This window comes from Citrus sinensis, chromosome 6, assembly GCF_022201045.2.
Source record: "Citrus sinensis cultivar Valencia sweet orange chromosome 6, DVS_A1.0, whole genome shotgun sequence".
NCBI classification, from domain to species: Eukaryota; Viridiplantae; Streptophyta; class Magnoliopsida; order Sapindales; family Rutaceae; genus Citrus; species Citrus sinensis.
The window spans coordinates 8079594-8098542 of record NC_068561.1 but is presented as its reverse complement, the minus strand read 5'-3'; the positions used below and the strand labels follow the sequence as shown (position 1 = coordinate 8098542).

General features: G+C 35.9%; 3 protein-coding genes across 17 annotated transcripts; 1 reads left to right on the top strand and 2 right to left on the bottom strand.

Moving 5' to 3' along the window:
* Positions 1-188: 188 nt before the first annotated feature.
* On the bottom strand, positions 189-2558 carry LOC102608392 (uncharacterized). The gene is given in 8 exon segments (XM_015534374.3): positions 189-576; positions 578-614; positions 617-644; positions 735-807; positions 882-1006; positions 1093-1164; positions 1262-1359; positions 1839-2558. Coding segments are annotated over 8 exon segments (783 nt in total). The 5' UTR covers positions 2158-2558; the 3' UTR covers positions 189-545.
* Positions 2559-2700: 142 nt separating this feature from the next.
* LOC102606921 (protein PTST homolog 3, chloroplastic) lies at positions 2701-11983 on the bottom strand. Of its 15 annotated transcripts, none has more exons than XM_006491611.4 (14): positions 11483-11959; positions 10772-10895; positions 10616-10691; positions 10307-10375; positions 10124-10180; positions 9901-9979; positions 9147-9210; positions 9013-9063; positions 8852-8905; positions 8065-8184; positions 7185-7309; positions 6135-6186; positions 3517-3650; positions 2701-3077 (listed from the first exon to the last, which is right to left on the bottom strand). In XM_006491611.4, exons 1-13 carry the CDS (start codon positions 11758-11760, stop codon positions 3555-3557), a joined length of 1245 nt encoding a protein of 414 aa, XP_006491674.1. In that variant the 5' UTR covers positions 11761-11959; the 3' UTR covers positions 2701-3077; positions 3517-3554. The 15 variants fall into 15 exon arrangements, 12 of the variants coding, with proteins under 12 accessions (XP_006491674.1, XP_006491670.1, XP_006491673.1 ...); XM_006491607.4 differs by having other exon boundaries at positions 10307-10535; positions 10635-10691; XM_006491610.4 differs by having other exon boundaries at positions 9159-9210; positions 10307-10535; positions 10635-10691; positions 11483-11957.
* Positions 11984-13892: 1909 nt separating this feature from the next.
* LOC107178777 (uncharacterized) lies at positions 13893-15595 on the top strand. The gene is made up of 5 exons (XM_015534365.2): positions 13893-14037; positions 14152-14400; positions 14490-14582; positions 14799-15203; positions 15327-15595. Exons 1-5 carry the CDS (start codon positions 13893-13895, stop codon positions 15593-15595), a joined length of 1161 nt encoding a protein of 386 aa, XP_015389851.2.
* Positions 15596-18949: the final 3354 nt, after the last annotated feature.

Here is an 18949-nt window from a genome sequence, read left to right as displayed (position 1 = left end):
TATGTACATCCAAACCTATTCAACTTTAGTAAAATTCATATTCATTTAGATTTCAAACGAAAAAAACAAATGCTACTGCGGTTAGGACAACAATATTTTAGCCATTCAATGATAATTAATTGTTAAAGATGACAGAACTCGGCGGGCGTTAATGTTTTCCATATGTTAGGCGTACGTTAAACGGTTACTGTCAGTACAACTTGGTAAATAAAAGAATAACCCTAAACAAAACTATATTTGTTCTTCTCAACACGTCCGTGCCGACTAGCTAGCATCTTCTATAGATTACAGCAACTTCTTTTGTAATTTGCTTTTACATTGTTGATAAATGAGGTCTTAAGACAAGTGTCGATAAATGAGGTCTTAAGACAAGAACTTACATGCTTTATGTTGATACAAGCACTGAAAATTTTATGGTAAAAATACCATCCCAATTTGCGTAATGTTTTTCCTGTCTCTTTTGCCCTAGCCGCAAGCCATAGAGCAAGAATGAGAGAATGAATAACAACATAGTCCCAGGTGAATGAATCGGCAAAATAATATTGTTAGTAACTGAGGCCAAGCTGAAGTCCAAGGATGGATGAGGAACAACGGCATGATCCCGCTACCCAAGATCCATGAACATTCCTTAATCCAGGATTACCCTGTAAATGATTATGAAGGAAGAAATAAGAAAACTTTGCTGGTAGTGAAGGTCCACAAAATGCGTATGTACTAGTAAATTTATATATCACCTCAAATAATGCTGGCCAAATAGTTTGTATGGTTAAGAGTGCAAGGCCAATGAAACCAGTGACAGCATGCGGACTGCAAAGGAAATATAGAACCCAGTTAAGTCCAAGTACTAATTGTCTCTGAAGAAATGTTAATTTGCAAATTACCTTTCAAAGATAGGTTTATCCGAAGTTAGGAGTGATGTAATTCCACCTGTTGCTCCAAGAGCAAAGAAGAAGAACATCCCACCAAGAAGCTTTGGGTGCAAGTCTTTGGCCTTGGCCTTCTCCTCCTGAAAAGCTCAAAACAATAAATCAAGGTGATTTGTGATAATGAAAAGGCTTAGCTGATTAACATATGTTGCAATGAGTTGCTTACCATATCATCAGAATAGCGTATGCGGAAACCCAGATAAGTTCCATAACCACCCATAGCAAAGAGCACGACTGCCTGAGAATTTAGGGAAAGAAAAATAAACATAAGAAACTTGCAAGTTAGAGATATTAAGTAGATCAATCGAGGAAATCAGAAAGGAAGATTTAGGTACCATGTTGCCTGGGTGACCCCAATGCACAAGCCAGTCAGGAAGATTCCACGACTTCACAAGCTCAACAAAAGGCCCAAAAAGGGCTCTTACAGTCCCACCTGTTGTCCAGATATTTAAACCAAAAAATATGTGTTAAGATGTGTAAATTACAAAACTCATTAACACCCAATTAAATGCCTAATGTAGCAATATGAGGTAAATGCTTTGTGACAGAGAAACCTGGGTTGTCTCAAATCATAAACTTTCCCATCAAGAATGGCATCCTGAATTTAAAAGGTACAAAATATGAAGTTCTACTCATAGAAGCCAATTATCAAGGTTACCCCAAAAACCAAATCCCCATTCAATCCAACATGCCATAAAAGATGCGCTATGTAATTACTTGCTAGCATACTCCATTCAGGATCAAATTACGAAAACTTGCAATTAATACAACTTATAAGAACAAATGCAGGGAAAATCACTAGGTCTGAAATTGAGCTACCTAGCACCTAACAATCGTTACCATAACATATACTTCTGAGATGAAAAAGTAGTTGCAAAGTAGCTGAGAGGATAATGCATGATAAAATCACACCTCCAGGAAGAGCAGCATCGAATAGCAAAGGTAGAGGAGCGATGGAGTAAAGCAGTGTCTCTCGAGGCTTTTCCATCTCTTTCTTTTCTTCTTCTTCTTCTACTTGTTGAGCTCCATCAGCAGTTTCAATAACCTCATTCTTTAATGCAAAAGACCGACAGAGCAAACCCCTTCTCTCCTTCATTATAGCAGACAATGCACAAGGCAAAAACCCAGAAGTTGCTGCTGCTGCTGCAGCTATGGGAAATGAAGGGGTTAGTAAGTTTGCAAATGGGTTCTTCAGACAGAGAGTTTCAGTAGCAGTAGTTACCAAAGCCATTTGAAAATAGGAAGTAGGGATTTTGACTGTTGTTTCACAAGTAACTGAATTTTACACTTTGCCTTTGGTTGATGCCAGAAGTGATAAAGAGGAGAATGAGGTGAAGAAAGAGACACGCCAAAGCCAATATAAGATATATGGGACCTTCTCCACGTGGTCTCAACACGCTCTCCCACTTGTAATCAAATATTATAAAGATTACCGACTTCTTGAGCTTTACTTGAACAGTTGCACGTTCCTCTGTCCATTCATTAGCTGGCCTTCCAGCCATGGTTCAGCATTTTAATCTCCAAGTTTCTGCTCTGTTTAGTATGTTCAATACTTATAATCGTTCAGCCACTTCGATTCAAAGAGGAGAGCTTCTAAGTTCTAAATATAGATTTGCACATTAGATAAAAGAACTACTTTCGTTTCAAGTTCCATGTAAAATGATTCTGAGCAGTGGCTGCTGGGCAAACATTGCAGCAACACTCTGCATAATAATTTACTACTCAACAAATCCTAGCTCGTAAATAATTTTGAAAAAATTAATAATTCAAATGATTGAAGAAAAAAGAGTCCGACACTTGAAACTTTTATTTAATCATCAGCAGAAAAATACATTCCTAGCAACTACCTTGTTCAAGACAATTGTATATTGGCACCACCAGCACCTGTTATTGTTCTTGACCATGCCACCTGCCCCTACGAATCCGGGGATTATTCAGGCATTGACAGTGACCCTTTTTCCCTAATATAAAATACTTATTCAAATGAACATGTGTTAAAAAAAAGAAAAAGGCATTTAAGCCTATTAAGCTAATTCATTATTCTGCACCGCATCAATCCACAAGCTGAATGAATCAGCATGCAAGCAAGCATCCACCTTTGGTATTTCCCACCAGATAGCATATGTGATTTAACCGATCCATCACTTTTCCCTGTGCAATATGAACCGTAAGTATTCTATGTTTCGCCTAATAATAATAATGGTATATTAATAACATGCACAAAGGGAAGATAAAAAAAAGGCACTGCAAAGTTTAAGCAACTTGATATTTCAATCAGGAATATATCTAAATTTTCTTAAATTTTACAGCTCTCAGAAAACAATACTCCCCACACATATGGCTTACGATTTAAAGATCAAATCTACTAGTTAATAGCACACTATTGAGTACTCATAGTTTATACAATTGACAGAAGATAAGAGAAATGTCTAAAATTCCAATAGCAGTTGGCGCAAAATTTCCTATTGACTCCTCATGATATCCACTTAAAGGTTTCAGAATAAGATTTCAGAGAGACAACACAACAATTTGGCAGTACTCAAATGGGATTTCGATTCGATATTTACACACAAGTAAATAATCAATTTACCTTGGGGATCAAAAGAAAATAAAAAATCTCTCCAACATTCATATCACTCGAAGAATGTTGTTACAAATGCCACCCTTGGTAACCGACTCTCGTTGAGGATCAACCTTCCACTGACCATCGACAATGAATTTTATCTACAATCAACAAAATGTTAAAAAAATCAACTCCACAGAAACAATTATTGAAAACAAAAGATATCTCAAACAGAAAACCTAGATAAGATGTTAAATAGAAGCCACTTCTAGCAGCTGCAAGAAATTCAGAAATCATGCACATACTATATGGGCCTTTGCCTCAGTTTCTTGCATCCTCCCAAAAGGGCTGCACCTATGAAAATAAGAATAAATGATGGCCTTCTTGCTGCAACATATTATTCATAAAGAGTATGGCCAGTACTGTCCAGAATTGCCAGATTATACATGCTTATCTGGCAAGTGATGACATTGGAAGCAATTCCCCCAAGGGATACCGGGTAATCACAAGTATCATCTACAATTCAGATATTCTTTCCTGCTAAAACCAAACAGGGAACTTTAGTGTTTCATGTCCATGATTGTTGTAGTCCTATATGGGCTGAACTCTTCCTCACTAAATATACAACTATTCAACTATCTCTCTCACAATTAGTCCTCATATATAAACGTCGTATTAGAGTGGAGCAAATGTCCCTAGTCTAACACCCATTCAAAAAAAAAAAAAAATTATCGAGAGTAGAGCAACTATCCCTTGTGCATCTGCAATCCACTCAGTAGAGTGATATCACCCATATTACATGTATCAGAGGGGGCCAGCAGGGAATTCCTACTGGTACTGCCGTGAAAAGCTGCAGCAACTACAACGCGTTATTCGTCTGAATTTTTCAGTAAATTCAGTCAACTAAAACAACGGTGAATCACATGTTCCTAATTTTGTCCCCATAGTGGTCGATTTAGAGCTCTCAGCCTTGCTCACCCTCAGTTTGACTCTCAGTCTGCATCTCTTTGAGCTTAATTTTCCTAGCTTCATTGTGTCGATTCTCTCAACAATATATAGTAACATTTTCTCTGGGTAATTTGATCTGGTATGTTTAAGCATTTTGCCCCGTTATTATGTGTTCTCTTGTTACAATGCGCATTGAAATTAAAGAGCTGTTTGCTGTAGATTGTGCATCGTTGATGTTGAGTTGTTGGTTTTGTTGGTCTTCCCTAGTGTGTTGATAAGGCTATCTTGTCTTCTTTTATATTTTCTACTCAGCATGAGATAGGCACTGGTTTCATGGCGGGCAATAATCATTCTTATAATAAACAGGCAATTCAGGGGAATCATCCTATTCCTATTTTGGTGCTTCCGTCTTGATTGAAAAATAAAACATTAATTTTAGTTCTTTTTTTTTTTTTTTTTGTTTTCCCCAATCCTAACCCTTTTCTGTTATGGGGAAAACATAGTGTCAGTGCCAACCCTCACCTCTCTGTCCTAATTTCTTGAAGTAGCAAAATATTTCTTGAAAATCTTTTATCAACAATTCAGCTAACCAAATTTCGTTGTGTTTGTTTGTTCACTTATACAAAACACCTAATAAATTATCTCTTAGGTAGGCTAAGTGTGTATTCTTAGCTACTAAAACACAAAATGGCTGCGAAGTGTCATTGATCCTGTTCCCCAACCGCAAAGGAGGATCAAGTCTGGAGCCATATCTTATTTCCTCCACCCTTCATCCTACTTCAAGTGGTTCCAACTAATTCACTATGCAATTTTAAGACTCTTCAGCAACCAGATCAGCAAGGTGACTCTATTTCACCATTTTATCCTGGTAGCAGTCCTTTTTCCACAGGCTATACTCATTGTTAGCTTAATATATAAGTATATAATTCACTTCTTGGTCTATGTGCCTTGTTTCTCTGTCAGCACCTACTATAATTAGCACTCCGATTGCTGACAAAATGGATGGCAGATCACGTGAGTCTCATTCCACCTAAAAGGTACATCTAAAGTAAGTGCTGGCATGAAACTTGTATATGTAAATCTTCATTTCCAATTGAACAAACATAAGTCTATGCCTTAATACTGGCTGGACATCTGTCAATGCTAAGAAACAAGATAAACATACTAACTTCACCAGAAGTGCAGAAAAACTAAATGAAAGAGCACTTATTTTTCCATTTTTCACTCAGTAAAGGCTTCTTTCAGAACTACAAGGGTGAAGGGTGAAGAAACTCTGGACAGAACAAGAGGATTTATACTGAAGTGCATCTTCTTAGTTCCCCCTAAAAATTTTTGGACTAGATGTGCATCTAGATTCATTTTCGACTGAAAACACCAAATTAAGTTAACAAGTACGCTCCGAACAAGTATTGATCAGAAATATATTATCATCAAGACAAACTTCTGATCTCATTAAGCAAAGAGTACCCGTGGAACATCAGAGATGGACCTACTCATATTTGAGCAGCAGCTCAAGACTTTTGGAAAATCTCAACTGTTTCTGGCATGACAAAGAAAACTAAAAAGCAAATGTTATCATGCATTTGATGCTAATAGCAAGTAAACTTATCAGTCAATATTGGCCACAAGAAAGTTGCTTATAACTGAACTCATAGTAATCTTCAGAATTAAACTAAGGAACTGTTGTATGATCAAACCTCATATGTCCCAGGATAAAGCCATAGCACCGTTGACCAAAGTCTGGATTTCCTGGTAAAATGTTATTGTAATGAGCATATTTCTTTCCCAGTTAGGAATAACAAGTAACCCAAAAAAAAAAAAAACAGGGAAAGAATTATGCAAAACCCGCATAAAGCATGAAATTTGATAAGAGTTTATTTTCAAAACACTGGTGATTCACAGATAGTAAATTAGCATCAATTACTATTTCACCAATGAATATCTTACTCTTACAATGTCAAGTGAGGCAGGTTTGGCTTCAGAAATCCTAATTGTAGCCAAGAGGCTGGGAAAGGCATAGACTTCAAAACTCATTTCACTATATCAGCTACCTAGACTTCAAAATGCATTTAACTATATCAGCTACTGTCTTGATTTAACCTAAAATACCAATCATCGGGGAAAAAATATAAACTTGGCTCAAATGCAAACAATTTCATTAACATTGCAGTACATGAGTTCCTGGGCTATTTCCCAAGGTCCATCATGTGGTAATAATCCCTATTGATACTAAAGTAGATGCAAACTGTGTTTCTTGTCGGCTCGTAGGCTTTTCCCTTAATTTGCATGATTATCTAATATATCAGATGGGTATTATATAATGATCCAAAAGAAACTAAGCCTGCATAAAGTTGAGCAAAAGGTATAGATATTAAAGGAAGAAACCTACCACACCTCTGTGCAGACTACAGATTCCTTGAATTGGATTAATTTTTTAAAAAAATGTAGCATATGTATTGAATATCCTTAACCTGGACAAATTACCAATGTACTTCCAAAATAACTGAATGAGCCCTGACCATTAATCACCAAGAATTTTGACATCAGAAATGAGGGAACAGTTGCTGAAATAGAAATTCAGCAACTTCACAAAATTGCAGTCTCAGTTAATGAGGGGAAACCATAAAACATTAACTAATGCGATATAAAAAGTTAAATATCTGATTCTGATTATAGCAACACCTACCAAAAAATAAAAGAACTAGCTATGAGGGTATGAATCAGACAAATGAAAGAGCAACAAACACCTTGATCTAATGGGTTCAATGATACTAGAAGATGGCAGAGGATCCATTTTTATCCGATGATGCCAACCATTGAAACTGCCTGCTACCTCCACAATTTCACCATCTCCTGAGTATTGGATCTCCACCTAATAAAATCAGAAAAATTAACCTCTGTCAGCTGGCATTGCAGATATGGAACCCAGATACTTCATTTGATTGGCGCAAGGCAATGTAAACAGTTATCTCTTCCTCTCCCAAGATTACAACCATTCATAACAATTACATGTGAATATTCCTCTCTCTCTCTCTCTCTCTCTCTGTCTAAGTTAAGCCACTCATAAAATGAGAGCTCTAACACCATTATTATTCCTAGGCGAAACAGATAAATAAATCAAAATGTGAAAATGTAACTCACGACTTGTATATAAGCTGGTAGCACTCTGACATCATCCAAAATTTTAGATTATCGATATGTTGCATGGACAAACCTACACTAAAACAGCTTAGGCACAACGGGATAGTGAGCATTAATACAGCATTTTAAGTATGTACATTCATTGAAAGAATCAAAATTAAAGGGCTCTTCGACCAAACTGGAAATCACCTCAATCATCATGTTTTATGGTCAATTGGAATGTAGCTCAATCATCAACTTAAAAGTAAGCGACGCACAATCTAAAATGATTTTATTCTTTGCCAAAGATGTTTTTCAACTCTGATTGTGATAATCAATACATATATGACACTCAAATTTAGTGTTCAAGAATTTCCAGAGAAGCATCCGATCACCACCAAAATGATCAGACTTCATAAATTATTCAATTTGGGGAAGGAAAATAAAAAGAAGAAGAAGAAGAAAAAGCATAATAAACAAATTTTAGCCAAAAAGTACATGCCATACCACTTCTAGTCCTGAAAGACTTTCTTCGGCAGCAATTAATTCTTCATCTTTATCCGAGATAAGTTTTTCAGCTTTATTGATTTCTGTTACAGCCTTGGTTTGCAAAACAGACAAAGCAAGCTGAAGGCCAAAGGAAAAGGAAAATACTTCAGTTTAGTGTTAACAGAAGGCTGAAATCCATTCTGGCAACAACATACTTTTCAACACCTTATAAACAATAAATACTACGTTGCACAAATGGAAGATGAAATATTTGGTGCAGAAAACATGAAAACTCTTTCTTCCATTGTTTTCTTTCTCTTTTTGATACCCAGAACTACCCCAGCTTTATCTTCTATTCTTGAATTAGAGGAAGTTTTATCGGAAACCTTTAAAAGAACCAAATGTGAAATATTGAAATTGCACACGTCTTTTCGTATGGCAGATAACAAGCACAATACAAGGGCTTTCTACAAAAAATTCATAGACAAGCCCTAAAGATGAACTAGTGTGTTGGTTCCTTTTAGACTATCACATGCTACAGAAATTAGATCATCCCACATTGAAGGACATAAACCAGTTATTTGGAAAGCCTCATCAACATATGAATGTCTAACAGTCCAGTTCTGAAATATTTTGTTTAATGTCTTCAACTATATTAAAAAGGAGACATGTCATTAATATCTTTGAATGGCCCATGGAATGGGCATGAAATGAGAATCTAGCAACTTCCACACTGTAATGCCGGCCCTAGCAACACACACACACACACAAAAAAAAAAACAAGCCTTCAAAAATCAGTATATACCTTCTCCTTCTCAATCTGTTCCTTCAACCGAGACAATTCCATCTCCTTTTGATGCTAAGCATGCCAAAAGATACAACAATCCAATAAGTTGGTCTGCATAATAAAACCTCGTACTACGTAGAACAAACTAGTGAGTGGGAATGATGCACAACTATTTGTACCAGCATAAATTTTAGATGATCAATCTCGAGTTGATTCTCCCTTCTCCTGGCCTGTACCACGAAACACAAAATTCAAGACCTACATGTCAAATGTGTAATCAATCAAGATCATAATATTATAATACAGAACATACAATGACCTCAACCTCCGAGCTGTCAAAATCAGCTCCTTCTACTCCTGTTCCCAAATGGTCCTCACTGAAAATAACATTCATACATGATAAAAAGTGTGTAAAAGATATTATTAATGTTAAGCTCACATTATGACAGATGAGGAAATCAATTACCAAACTAAAAGGATTAAGATAGAAGACGTTGCATCGTACAACAAAACTATTTTTGAAACTATATGCAAGAGAAAGGTGCAAATTTTTCACACATCCTTTGCATCAAGTGTTCTTGTTTGGAGCAACAAATAAATAACTTCAATTGTCAGAAGCATTCAGTATTCCATAACATGGCCAAAAATCCAGAAAGAGGAAAATAAGAGAATGGTTTAAGTCATTGAGCATATAATTATGCTTATATTCAAAAGTGCTGCTGTTTCTAGCAAAAAGCTATTATGGTACTAGGTCATTCATCATTCATATGATCACGTTAAGGCATGCAAAATTAATTTAAATAGTCTTATATTAACTACTGAATATACAAACCTTAACTTTCCCAAATAGGCCAGAAACAGTGGAATGGCGGGCCATTATGGCTTTACAAAGTAGTAAATTACTACTCAAATGGGCATATTTTTGTCAAACACATGTTTAATTATTTATTTATTCCACAATGCAAACACACATTAAAAAGAAAAAATAGAATTTAAATAGTCCAAGAATTCATAAATTGATAATATATTAGCTACAGATCAGACACTTTCAATGTACCAAAACTAACCTAAGAGGATGATTTACAGTTGCGAAAGAGGCAATCTGCTTGGATGTCAGTGCACTCCCATTCAATATCATAGCCCTGTCTATTCTCAAAATCAATTTCATTTAAAAATGCCATAAGCATTATTTGAGCATCAAGCAGCTCCAAATAATCAACTCAATATAAACTGTAAAAATGAGAAGTTGGGAGATGGATGGATGTAAACTACAGCATATAAAAATCATACCGTCTATTATATCCAAATCTCCATTCTGAATAAAATTTGCAACCTTTTCCTCCATGTCTGAAGATTGTAAGGATAGGTAACCATGTTCATCCAAATTGAGAGATGGGTTTATGTTTGAACTGCTGGAATGATTTTCCAAGATTGAAGAATCAGCTAATGAGGAAAAAGTTTCAGTTACGTTACCTGCCTTCTCATAATGACCATTTAAATTGGGTGAGACCTCTCCCACAAAGGATGGATCAGATAAAGATTCTGTAGGCGGCAAACTATAGACATCAGAGTGGAGGTCTGTATTAATGCATGACCCTTTAGAAGGGTTTTTCACGAAAGAAACATCAGTTGATAGGGAAATGTTTTCAACTGAATTGTCCACATTCTTATTCTGACAGTTCAAATTAGATGACTCGGTTTCCTGCAACAATGAATTGGCTGAAGATTCTATACGCATGTAATCAGGGTCAACAGAATTGACAGTTGGATAAGTATTTATACTTGGAAAACAGTCTCTTACACTGGAAACTTCAACTGACAATGAAACATCTTCAACTTCATTAGCTACTTTTTCATCCTGACCTTTTAAATTACATAAGGTATCAATAGAAAGCAGAATTATTCTAAATTGAGAACTCATGAACATAAGAAGGTTACATTTGTTTGACCTGCTAAGCTCTTCTCCGCAACAAACCCGTTGAAGCCGGGTTTTGTTGAACTTTTAAGAAGCTGTCTAATATATTTATACCCTCTTCGTCTGACAATGTTTGCAAGGTCATCCCTATAGAGCATTTAAACAATAAGGAAAGAAGTCAAACTTCCAATTCATTTGTTGGAAACTAAATTACTGCCGTACAATTCTTTTATGGCTCAACAATCAATAAAAGGCATACAATCAGTTCATATAGCTTCAAATTTCTTTCCCCTTCAACTAGATAAAATGAACATACAAATAAAGCTTCATTATAGCATTGAAAGAGAAAGTTAAGATGTATTATCATCAACTTTGTTTTAATCTTTTGCTTTGAAAAGCGTCAGGTACCCACTGACTGTCATAAAACCTTACTAAACAAAACTACTGATTCAATTTAAATTCCCCTTCTAAAATTGAAAGCCCAACCCAATAACTACTGAAAATTTGTTTCAATAAACAAGAAAATAACACCTGTCTCTCTTTATATGCTTCCTTTTTCTACATTATTTACTGAAGCTTCTAAAAGGGTTTAATTATAACGTAAAATTACCATAAGGGTGCAGTTTAAAATGTAAAACTAAACCGTTATTACCAAAAATCATAGTTCTGTCTTTTATTCTTTTTAAATACATGTAAACCCTAATAAAAAGAAAAGAAGATGAGTAAAAAGAAACCTTCCATGGGCTGAAAGCTCCTTCATAGAGGGTACATGAGACTCAGAAAGCCCAACTGTCGACAAAAATTCTCTTAAATCATTGTAAAGTTCTTCATTGCTCTTCACTTTTCTACTAGACCTTGATGATGATGATGATGACGAAGCTGATTTATTGGACGAAGAAGAAGAAGCACAGCAGATTGTGAAACTCAAGTGTTTTCGAGGTGGGTGCCACTGCCAGAGCTTATGAGAAGAGAGGGGAAGAAGAAAGCTTGAAGATAGAAAGAGGGTCGCCATGTGACTGTGACTGTGACTGTGAGAGTTTCTGCGGCATTGAATTGATGAAGCTGAGAAAAGGATGAGAATGAGGTAACAAGAATGGAGTCAGGAACGGTTGAAATGATATTATTTTTAAGCTGCAAGTGAATATCATCTCAAATACTCTTTAAATCTCAAATTTTATCAAATTCTCAAATCTCTTGAACGTTTGTTTGGTTGTTAATTTGTTATGATTTCTTGCGAGCATGGGCCCAATACTCTCATCCACCGTCCACGTTTAGTTTTAAAGATATTTGTAGAATATTTCTTCCCTTTCGTTGTTGTACGGCACTACTATATATTATTTAATTTATTTGGGCAAAGCTTATGGTACGTTGGCTACGTTACAGCTATAAATTTTTAAATCCTCAGAAAAGTTAATATTTATAAAAAAAGTCAATAAATTTTAAAATTTTATTTTAAACCCCAGGCTACACTGCAAATACTTCAATTATTTTGAAGTTTTCCATTTATATTTATAACAAATTTAGTACTAAATTTCTATTTTATTTAATTGAATCTATAACTTATTTAATCTTATATTTACTAAGTTTTTATTCATTATATTAATAATTTCTTACTTTAATATATCATGATCTTCAATATTGAAATCTTTTATTAATTATTTAACTTTATTAAATTCTTTACTCATTTGATCTTCTAACTTTTTAATTTGCTTTATGTTTTTTTTATTGAAATTATTAATTTTTCATATTTCGTTTGCATTTTTTATATCATTTATAGATAAATTTGGCTTTCTTAATTTATTTAATAAAAATGGAAATTTAATTTAATTAATAATTTCCCTGCATGTCTGAATCATTGATAAGACCAAAGAATTAAAATTGATGAGAACCATCAAGGGAATACCATTAAAGCTTCAAGTGATCCTTTGCACATTCATGGAGGCCCAATTATAAGAGCTAGAGCCAAAAAGATGCAAGCTGCATTAAATAGATTAATTGAGAAAATATGGATTGAAAATGCAATTCAAGATGCAAGAGAAGACAAGGCACTGTGGGCATTATTCAAGCTATTGGGCAGCCAAATACACAATTTAGATTAAATACAGAAAGGGCAAATTCGGAATAAATATGGTATTGATTGAGCCATCATTAATATGCAAGTTATATACCGTTGGAAAGATAATTAAGTTAGCTTTCGAATGCATTTTATAGAGTTGGATTTGGAGTTCTCTAGAAGGAGTTATAATTAATTTATTACAGTTTGTTCAGGCTTGGGAATTCAAACGACTCCTTTGATTATTCAACTTCATTTATTTGTTTTGTGTCAAGTTTATCAATGTATTAGGTAAGTCTACCATTGATGATGGTGGGTTAGCATTATATTTGCCAATGCTAACATTAATAATGGTGGGTTGGTGAAGACTTTTAAAGCACCCTTTGACAAACCTATACTTAGAGGGTTGTTCCAATGTTTCCATTTGTATTTTTAGGATCTTGGGTTTCTTTTAGCCTATTTACACTCAGCAACCTTGCTATGTATGACAATTAAGAGATTAATGTTATTTGAATTTGAAAGATTATTCTTTCTTTGGTTCTTTTGAGAACTAGTGAACTTATCAAGAATTTGCATTCTTGTGGCGTTCCAAATTTAGACTTATCACTCACAATCTCATGTTTTTTTGAGTGTGGTGTCAATATCATTCTCTATAACTTTGGTTCATGCTTTTCTTAGGGAAATTTACAAAAATAACCATAAAACTTTTACTATTTTCATAATTAACCCTCTAAACTTTTTTCTATGTCAAACACACGCTTTTCTCCCCAAATTACCCTTGTTTACAAACCAAAAGTAACTTTCTTTCTCCCCTTTTGTCAAACCAAAGGCAGATTTCCACTCTTGAATCATCACTGGCGACGGCAAAAGGCAACGATAAACGCCGACGGCGAACAGTAAAAGTGAAATCCGATCATAATCTATTCGGATCCAACACTAATCGACATCACTTAGTGGTATGAGTTATTTTCTGAACTTGCTCGAGAGTTTCAGTGAACTGGGAGTCGTGGGTGAATCTGGTGACAGGCTGCCTGTCGCACGAAGCTTGTTGCGACAGACGGATTTATACTCCGAATGACATAAGAGCATATATGCAACAGGAATATGGTGTTCAGTTAACATACCAGCATGCATATCGGGCGAGAGAAGTTGGTCTTGAAATAGTTCGAGGCAACCCTGCAGAGTCATACAACTTGCTCCCTAAATACTCTCACGTACTAACTCAAACGAATGAGGGTACAGTCACTCACCTCGAGCAGGATGGAGATGATAATTTCTTGTACTATTTTGTAGCACTTGGATCTTCCATCAAGGGTTTTATGTAGTACATTCAGCCTGTCATTGTTGTAGATGATACTCATCTCAAGGGGCTATATCGTGGAAGCATGTTCGTAGCAACATGTCTTGATGGTAACAATCAATTGTATTCGTTAGCCATTGGGGTCATGGATTCAGAAAACAATGATGCTTGGGAATGGTTTATGATGAAGTTACATGGAGTGATTGGCGATAGACCTGAGTTGGTAATAATCTCTGATCGGTGCACTGCCATAAGGAGAGCCGTTCTTAAAGTATTTCACAATGCAACTCATGGCGTTTGTTTTTACCACGTGAAATGTAACATTAAGTCACGGTTTAGGATGTCCAAAGCTCTTTGAGATGAATTTGAGTCTGCTTTATTAGTGCAGCAAAAGTATATGGCCACGAGGAATTTAAAAGACAACTTGAAGGGTTGTGGATGATCCACTCGGGTGTGGCTGATTACTTAGAAAATAATGTCGGTACGTGTAATTGAGCAAGGTCTCAGTTTGATTGGCGATAGACCTGAGTTGGTAATAATCTCTGATCGGTGCACTGCCATAAAGAGAGCCGTTCTTAAAGTATTTCACAATGCAACTTATGGCGTTTGTTTTTACCATGTGAAATGTAACATTAAGTCACGGTTTAGGATGTCCAAAGCTCTTTGAGATGAATTTGAGTCTGCTTTATTAATGCAGCAAAAACATATGGCTACGAGGAATTTAAAAGACAACTTGAAGGGTTGTGGATGATCCACTTGGGTGCGGTTGATTACTTAGAAAATAATGTCGGTACGTGTAATTGGGCAAGGTCTCAGTTTGAAGGTAGGAGGTACAGCATACTTACCACTAACATCGCGGAGAGTGTTAATTCTTTCATGAGGGAACTGCAAAAATTTCCTGTTACTCATCTTGTTGATTACTTTAGGAAAATATTGCAGCAATGGTTTTATGATAGAAAAATTATGACTGAATCAATGAGTACTCGGCTAACAACATGGGCAGATGAAATAGTCACTGAGAGGAGAACTATAGCTGAAAGAATGATAGTTCGGCCGGTGTCTCCGCATCGATTTCAAGTTGTAGGTGGTGGGAATAAGGAAGGTTTGGTTGACTTGCAAAAAAAAACTTGCTCCTGCAGAGTGTTTCAGCTTGATCAGCTTGTATGTGCTCATACAATTGCGACGTGTCTAACTGTCTGAGTGGATTTTATTAACCTTTGTTCAGACTTTTATAGTACAAAAACGTTGGCAATGGCTTATGCACAACCAGTGGAGCCAGTTGGCGACGTGGCTGATTGGGAAGTTCCAGATGAAATTCGGGAGATGCAAGTATACCCACCAGTTGAGGCACCACCACCTGGCCGTCGTAAAGATCTCAGAATACCTTCGGCTGGTGAGGACGTTAATCGGAAGACTGTTAGATGCGGGCGGTGTCATGAACTAGGGCATAATCGTAAGCGATGTAAGAATCTCATTGCGTCGACTCGAAGTTAGTTGTGTTGTTTCAACGATTCGTTGGTTAAAACTATTATTATTTTTTTGTGTATTGTACACTTATATGTCATGAAATTTTATTTTATTTTTAATATTAAAATGTTAGCATTAAAATTATATAAACTTAAGTGCGCAAATTAGAATAAAAATTCAAGTTTAAACATTCGAATTACTACAACGGCTTACAATACAATATCGTCATCAAATATGTCAACTGCAATCTTCTTTCTAAAGTACTCGACATGACTAGCGTCAAACTCTAATTTAAGCCCGAACATTAAATACATCATAAACATCAATAAAAAAATACCGCAATTGCCAGTTCCGGGCTCTTGTTGTTGCACGCTGTTAACTGCGATAACTTTCCAGGGGTTGGCACTCCGCAACTCAGGTCGGATGTTGTAAAAGCCAACATATTCCAACCATCGAGGGAAGATAACTTCAAGCGGCTTGAATTTCAACTTGTATCTTTTGTCGTCGCGAAATGTCAGTAATGAGTCATAAATCCAGACTTTATTTTTACGAAAGTCTACTCGTGCTAGTACCCAAAGCGCGCCGTCCAAGTTAACAGGGATGAGTAACTGTATATAAAAATTTATCGTTAAATAATCATGCTCGTAATATATGAAATTGAAAAACAACCAACAAAAAGTGACAACTTGTATATTTTGATTATAGATGTGAAATGCAATAAAATACATACCATATCGACATCCGTCATTGGTTTGGACATAGTGTACTGTCGCCCACAAATATAACTATTCAAGCGGTCGTCGAATACTAATGAATCTACCGCACAATCCTCGTTGTTCCATAACTGATTCAAGAACACCTAGTACATAGATAACCAAAAAATGCATAAATTAACAAAACTTAGGCGATAATAAACAAATAGAAATGGTATTTATAAGTTATCTCGGCACGTTATCCAAAAAAATGTGTCAGTATGTGTGACACGTTGAACTAAGGCATTCGGATACTGCCGTTGTTTCTCGCTAATCAAGCGAAAATACTCGTGAATATGCTGTAGAGGAACAGAAACATTTCGATTTAAAAGGAAAAATTTATACACAAATCGACAACATTCAAAGAATTTCGAAAATATAATTACCTCATCGCCTAGCCATCCCATCGAAGCTATACCCAAAATTATTTCAAAGAATGACTGCGGGTGAAGGACTTTCTGATCCACTGTTATATCACCAGCGAACCATCGATCAAACTTAGCATACAGACTAGAATCCTCCAATCCTCTTAGTGGATTTATATCCACACTCGTATTCATGTCAATCGTATGGTCCATGATTTGGGGCCGAGGTAAAGGCTGGGCGTTCTTTCCTCACCCGAATGGAGGAATCATGTAAGGACTGTTATAAACATACGACGGTATGTACGCGCGACCGAACTTACTAATGCCCGGAGGCACTCAGTGAACACCTGCACGCTCTCCCCACTAACATCCCCGTAGAAATTATACAATGACGTGGGGGTAGAAAAATTTTGATTGCCCACGTCAGTATACACTCCATAGTCATCCGGGGCATGTCCATTCGCTAAGATGAACATATTAAACAACTATCAAATTAAAAGTTAAACGAACATAATTATTAAACTTAAATTTGCTCACCGCATACGAGCGTCTAGTGGAAGAATCCTTATTTGGACGTTTAGAAAATGTGTCGATAAATCCAACCACGATTTCTTTAAAATCTTTTAATTCTGACTTCAGTTCATAAATGTTACGATTAATCCTGTCCAACCGTTGTCGCATGTAATCATTAAACTGCTTTGTCCTCGACTATTACAAAAGAAAATAAGCACAACTTTAGAATAACAGTAAAAAAATAATGATTTATAAAGGAAGAAAATAAATTATTTACAACCTCGGAATCATGTGCGTCATCAGAGTTGTCTGTCTGCTCCTGGTGGTCATCAACAGCCACGTCATCCTCAGAAGTGTCATGACGCTGCACGGACGGCATAACGTTGATTGAGGGTTGGTGTTGTATAAAGTAGCATTTAAAATTAGTAAATGAAAAGTCAAAAAATTTCTGCTACTCTCCTTTGCATTCGGCTCAAGGGTTTGTAAAACGCCCCCTGCCATAAATTCAATCCAAAATTTTAAGTAAGTATACATAACTTAAATTTAGTAATGTTAAAAAAATAACTAATACATATTACTTACAAGACGAGATTCGTCGTTGAAGAACGAATAAACCTCAGCAAAGTTGATTCTCGAAGATGCCATGGGCTTCTATTGCACGATGCGGGGAATCTTCTTCTTCGTTTTCACGACCCATACTGACGGCAAACCTCCGATCGCTTCGTAAATCCAAGCCTACAACAACCAAAGTGAAAAACCCATTAAAACAACTATCAAATATTTAATACTATAAAACTTATTAATAAACAAAAACACAACGCACCTGAACTCCGGACGTAAAGCCGTAAAGATTGTACTTTTCAATATTATGATCTGGGTTTTTCAACTGAGTCGTCTTAAATTTCTCGTCTTTCTCGAACAGTGCATTGTCAATACTCTCATATATCATTTTCCACGACAAAAGACCCCATGGACGGTTTCAGAAGTACTCTATATCATCTACTTCGTTAAGCCATGAGAAATTGATTTGACAATGATTTTTTCTTGCATTTGGAATTCTATCCGCAAAATAAAAGAGCGCAATTTTTAATGCATCAATATCGTCCATTGCCTCGAATTTCAACTTCTTAAATAATACATCGAATTCCTTAAGATTGATCTTGCGATGCACACCACCAAAATACGGATTCCATAGCTTATGCACTGTTTTGTTATTTCTTAGTTCGGTATCTACACCATATGAAAGTCCAGTAACCAGACACCATTCTACAATTGACAAGCGAATCAAATGCTCACCAATTTGAAACCATAACTGATCCTTACAGCTATTTTCTTCATGGGCCACTTGCCTCAGTAAAAGATTGTGCAAAATTACCCCACTAAATGGAAAGTTTCGACACTCCAAGAAATGCCCACATATGTCATTCTTGAAAAAATTCAACTGCCGCTTTGTTAATTTTTTTCTCGATGGCTTTCACGACCGAAGATAAATTACACATGCTCGAAATTCGACCTAGAAAGTGATCGACATAACGAAAATACATTATGCCTACTTCGATTTTCGATGATTCTGATTTCGCCATGTATCTGTAATATTTATAACATTATTACATTGCATTTACAACAAAAATAAAATAAATTGACTTGACGGAAAAAAAAATTAAGCCCACTGTAATTTGGTGCGACAGCAAGATCAAGCCTGTCACACCAAAACTGGTGCGACAGCACAGCAGCGCATGCGCACGCTCCTG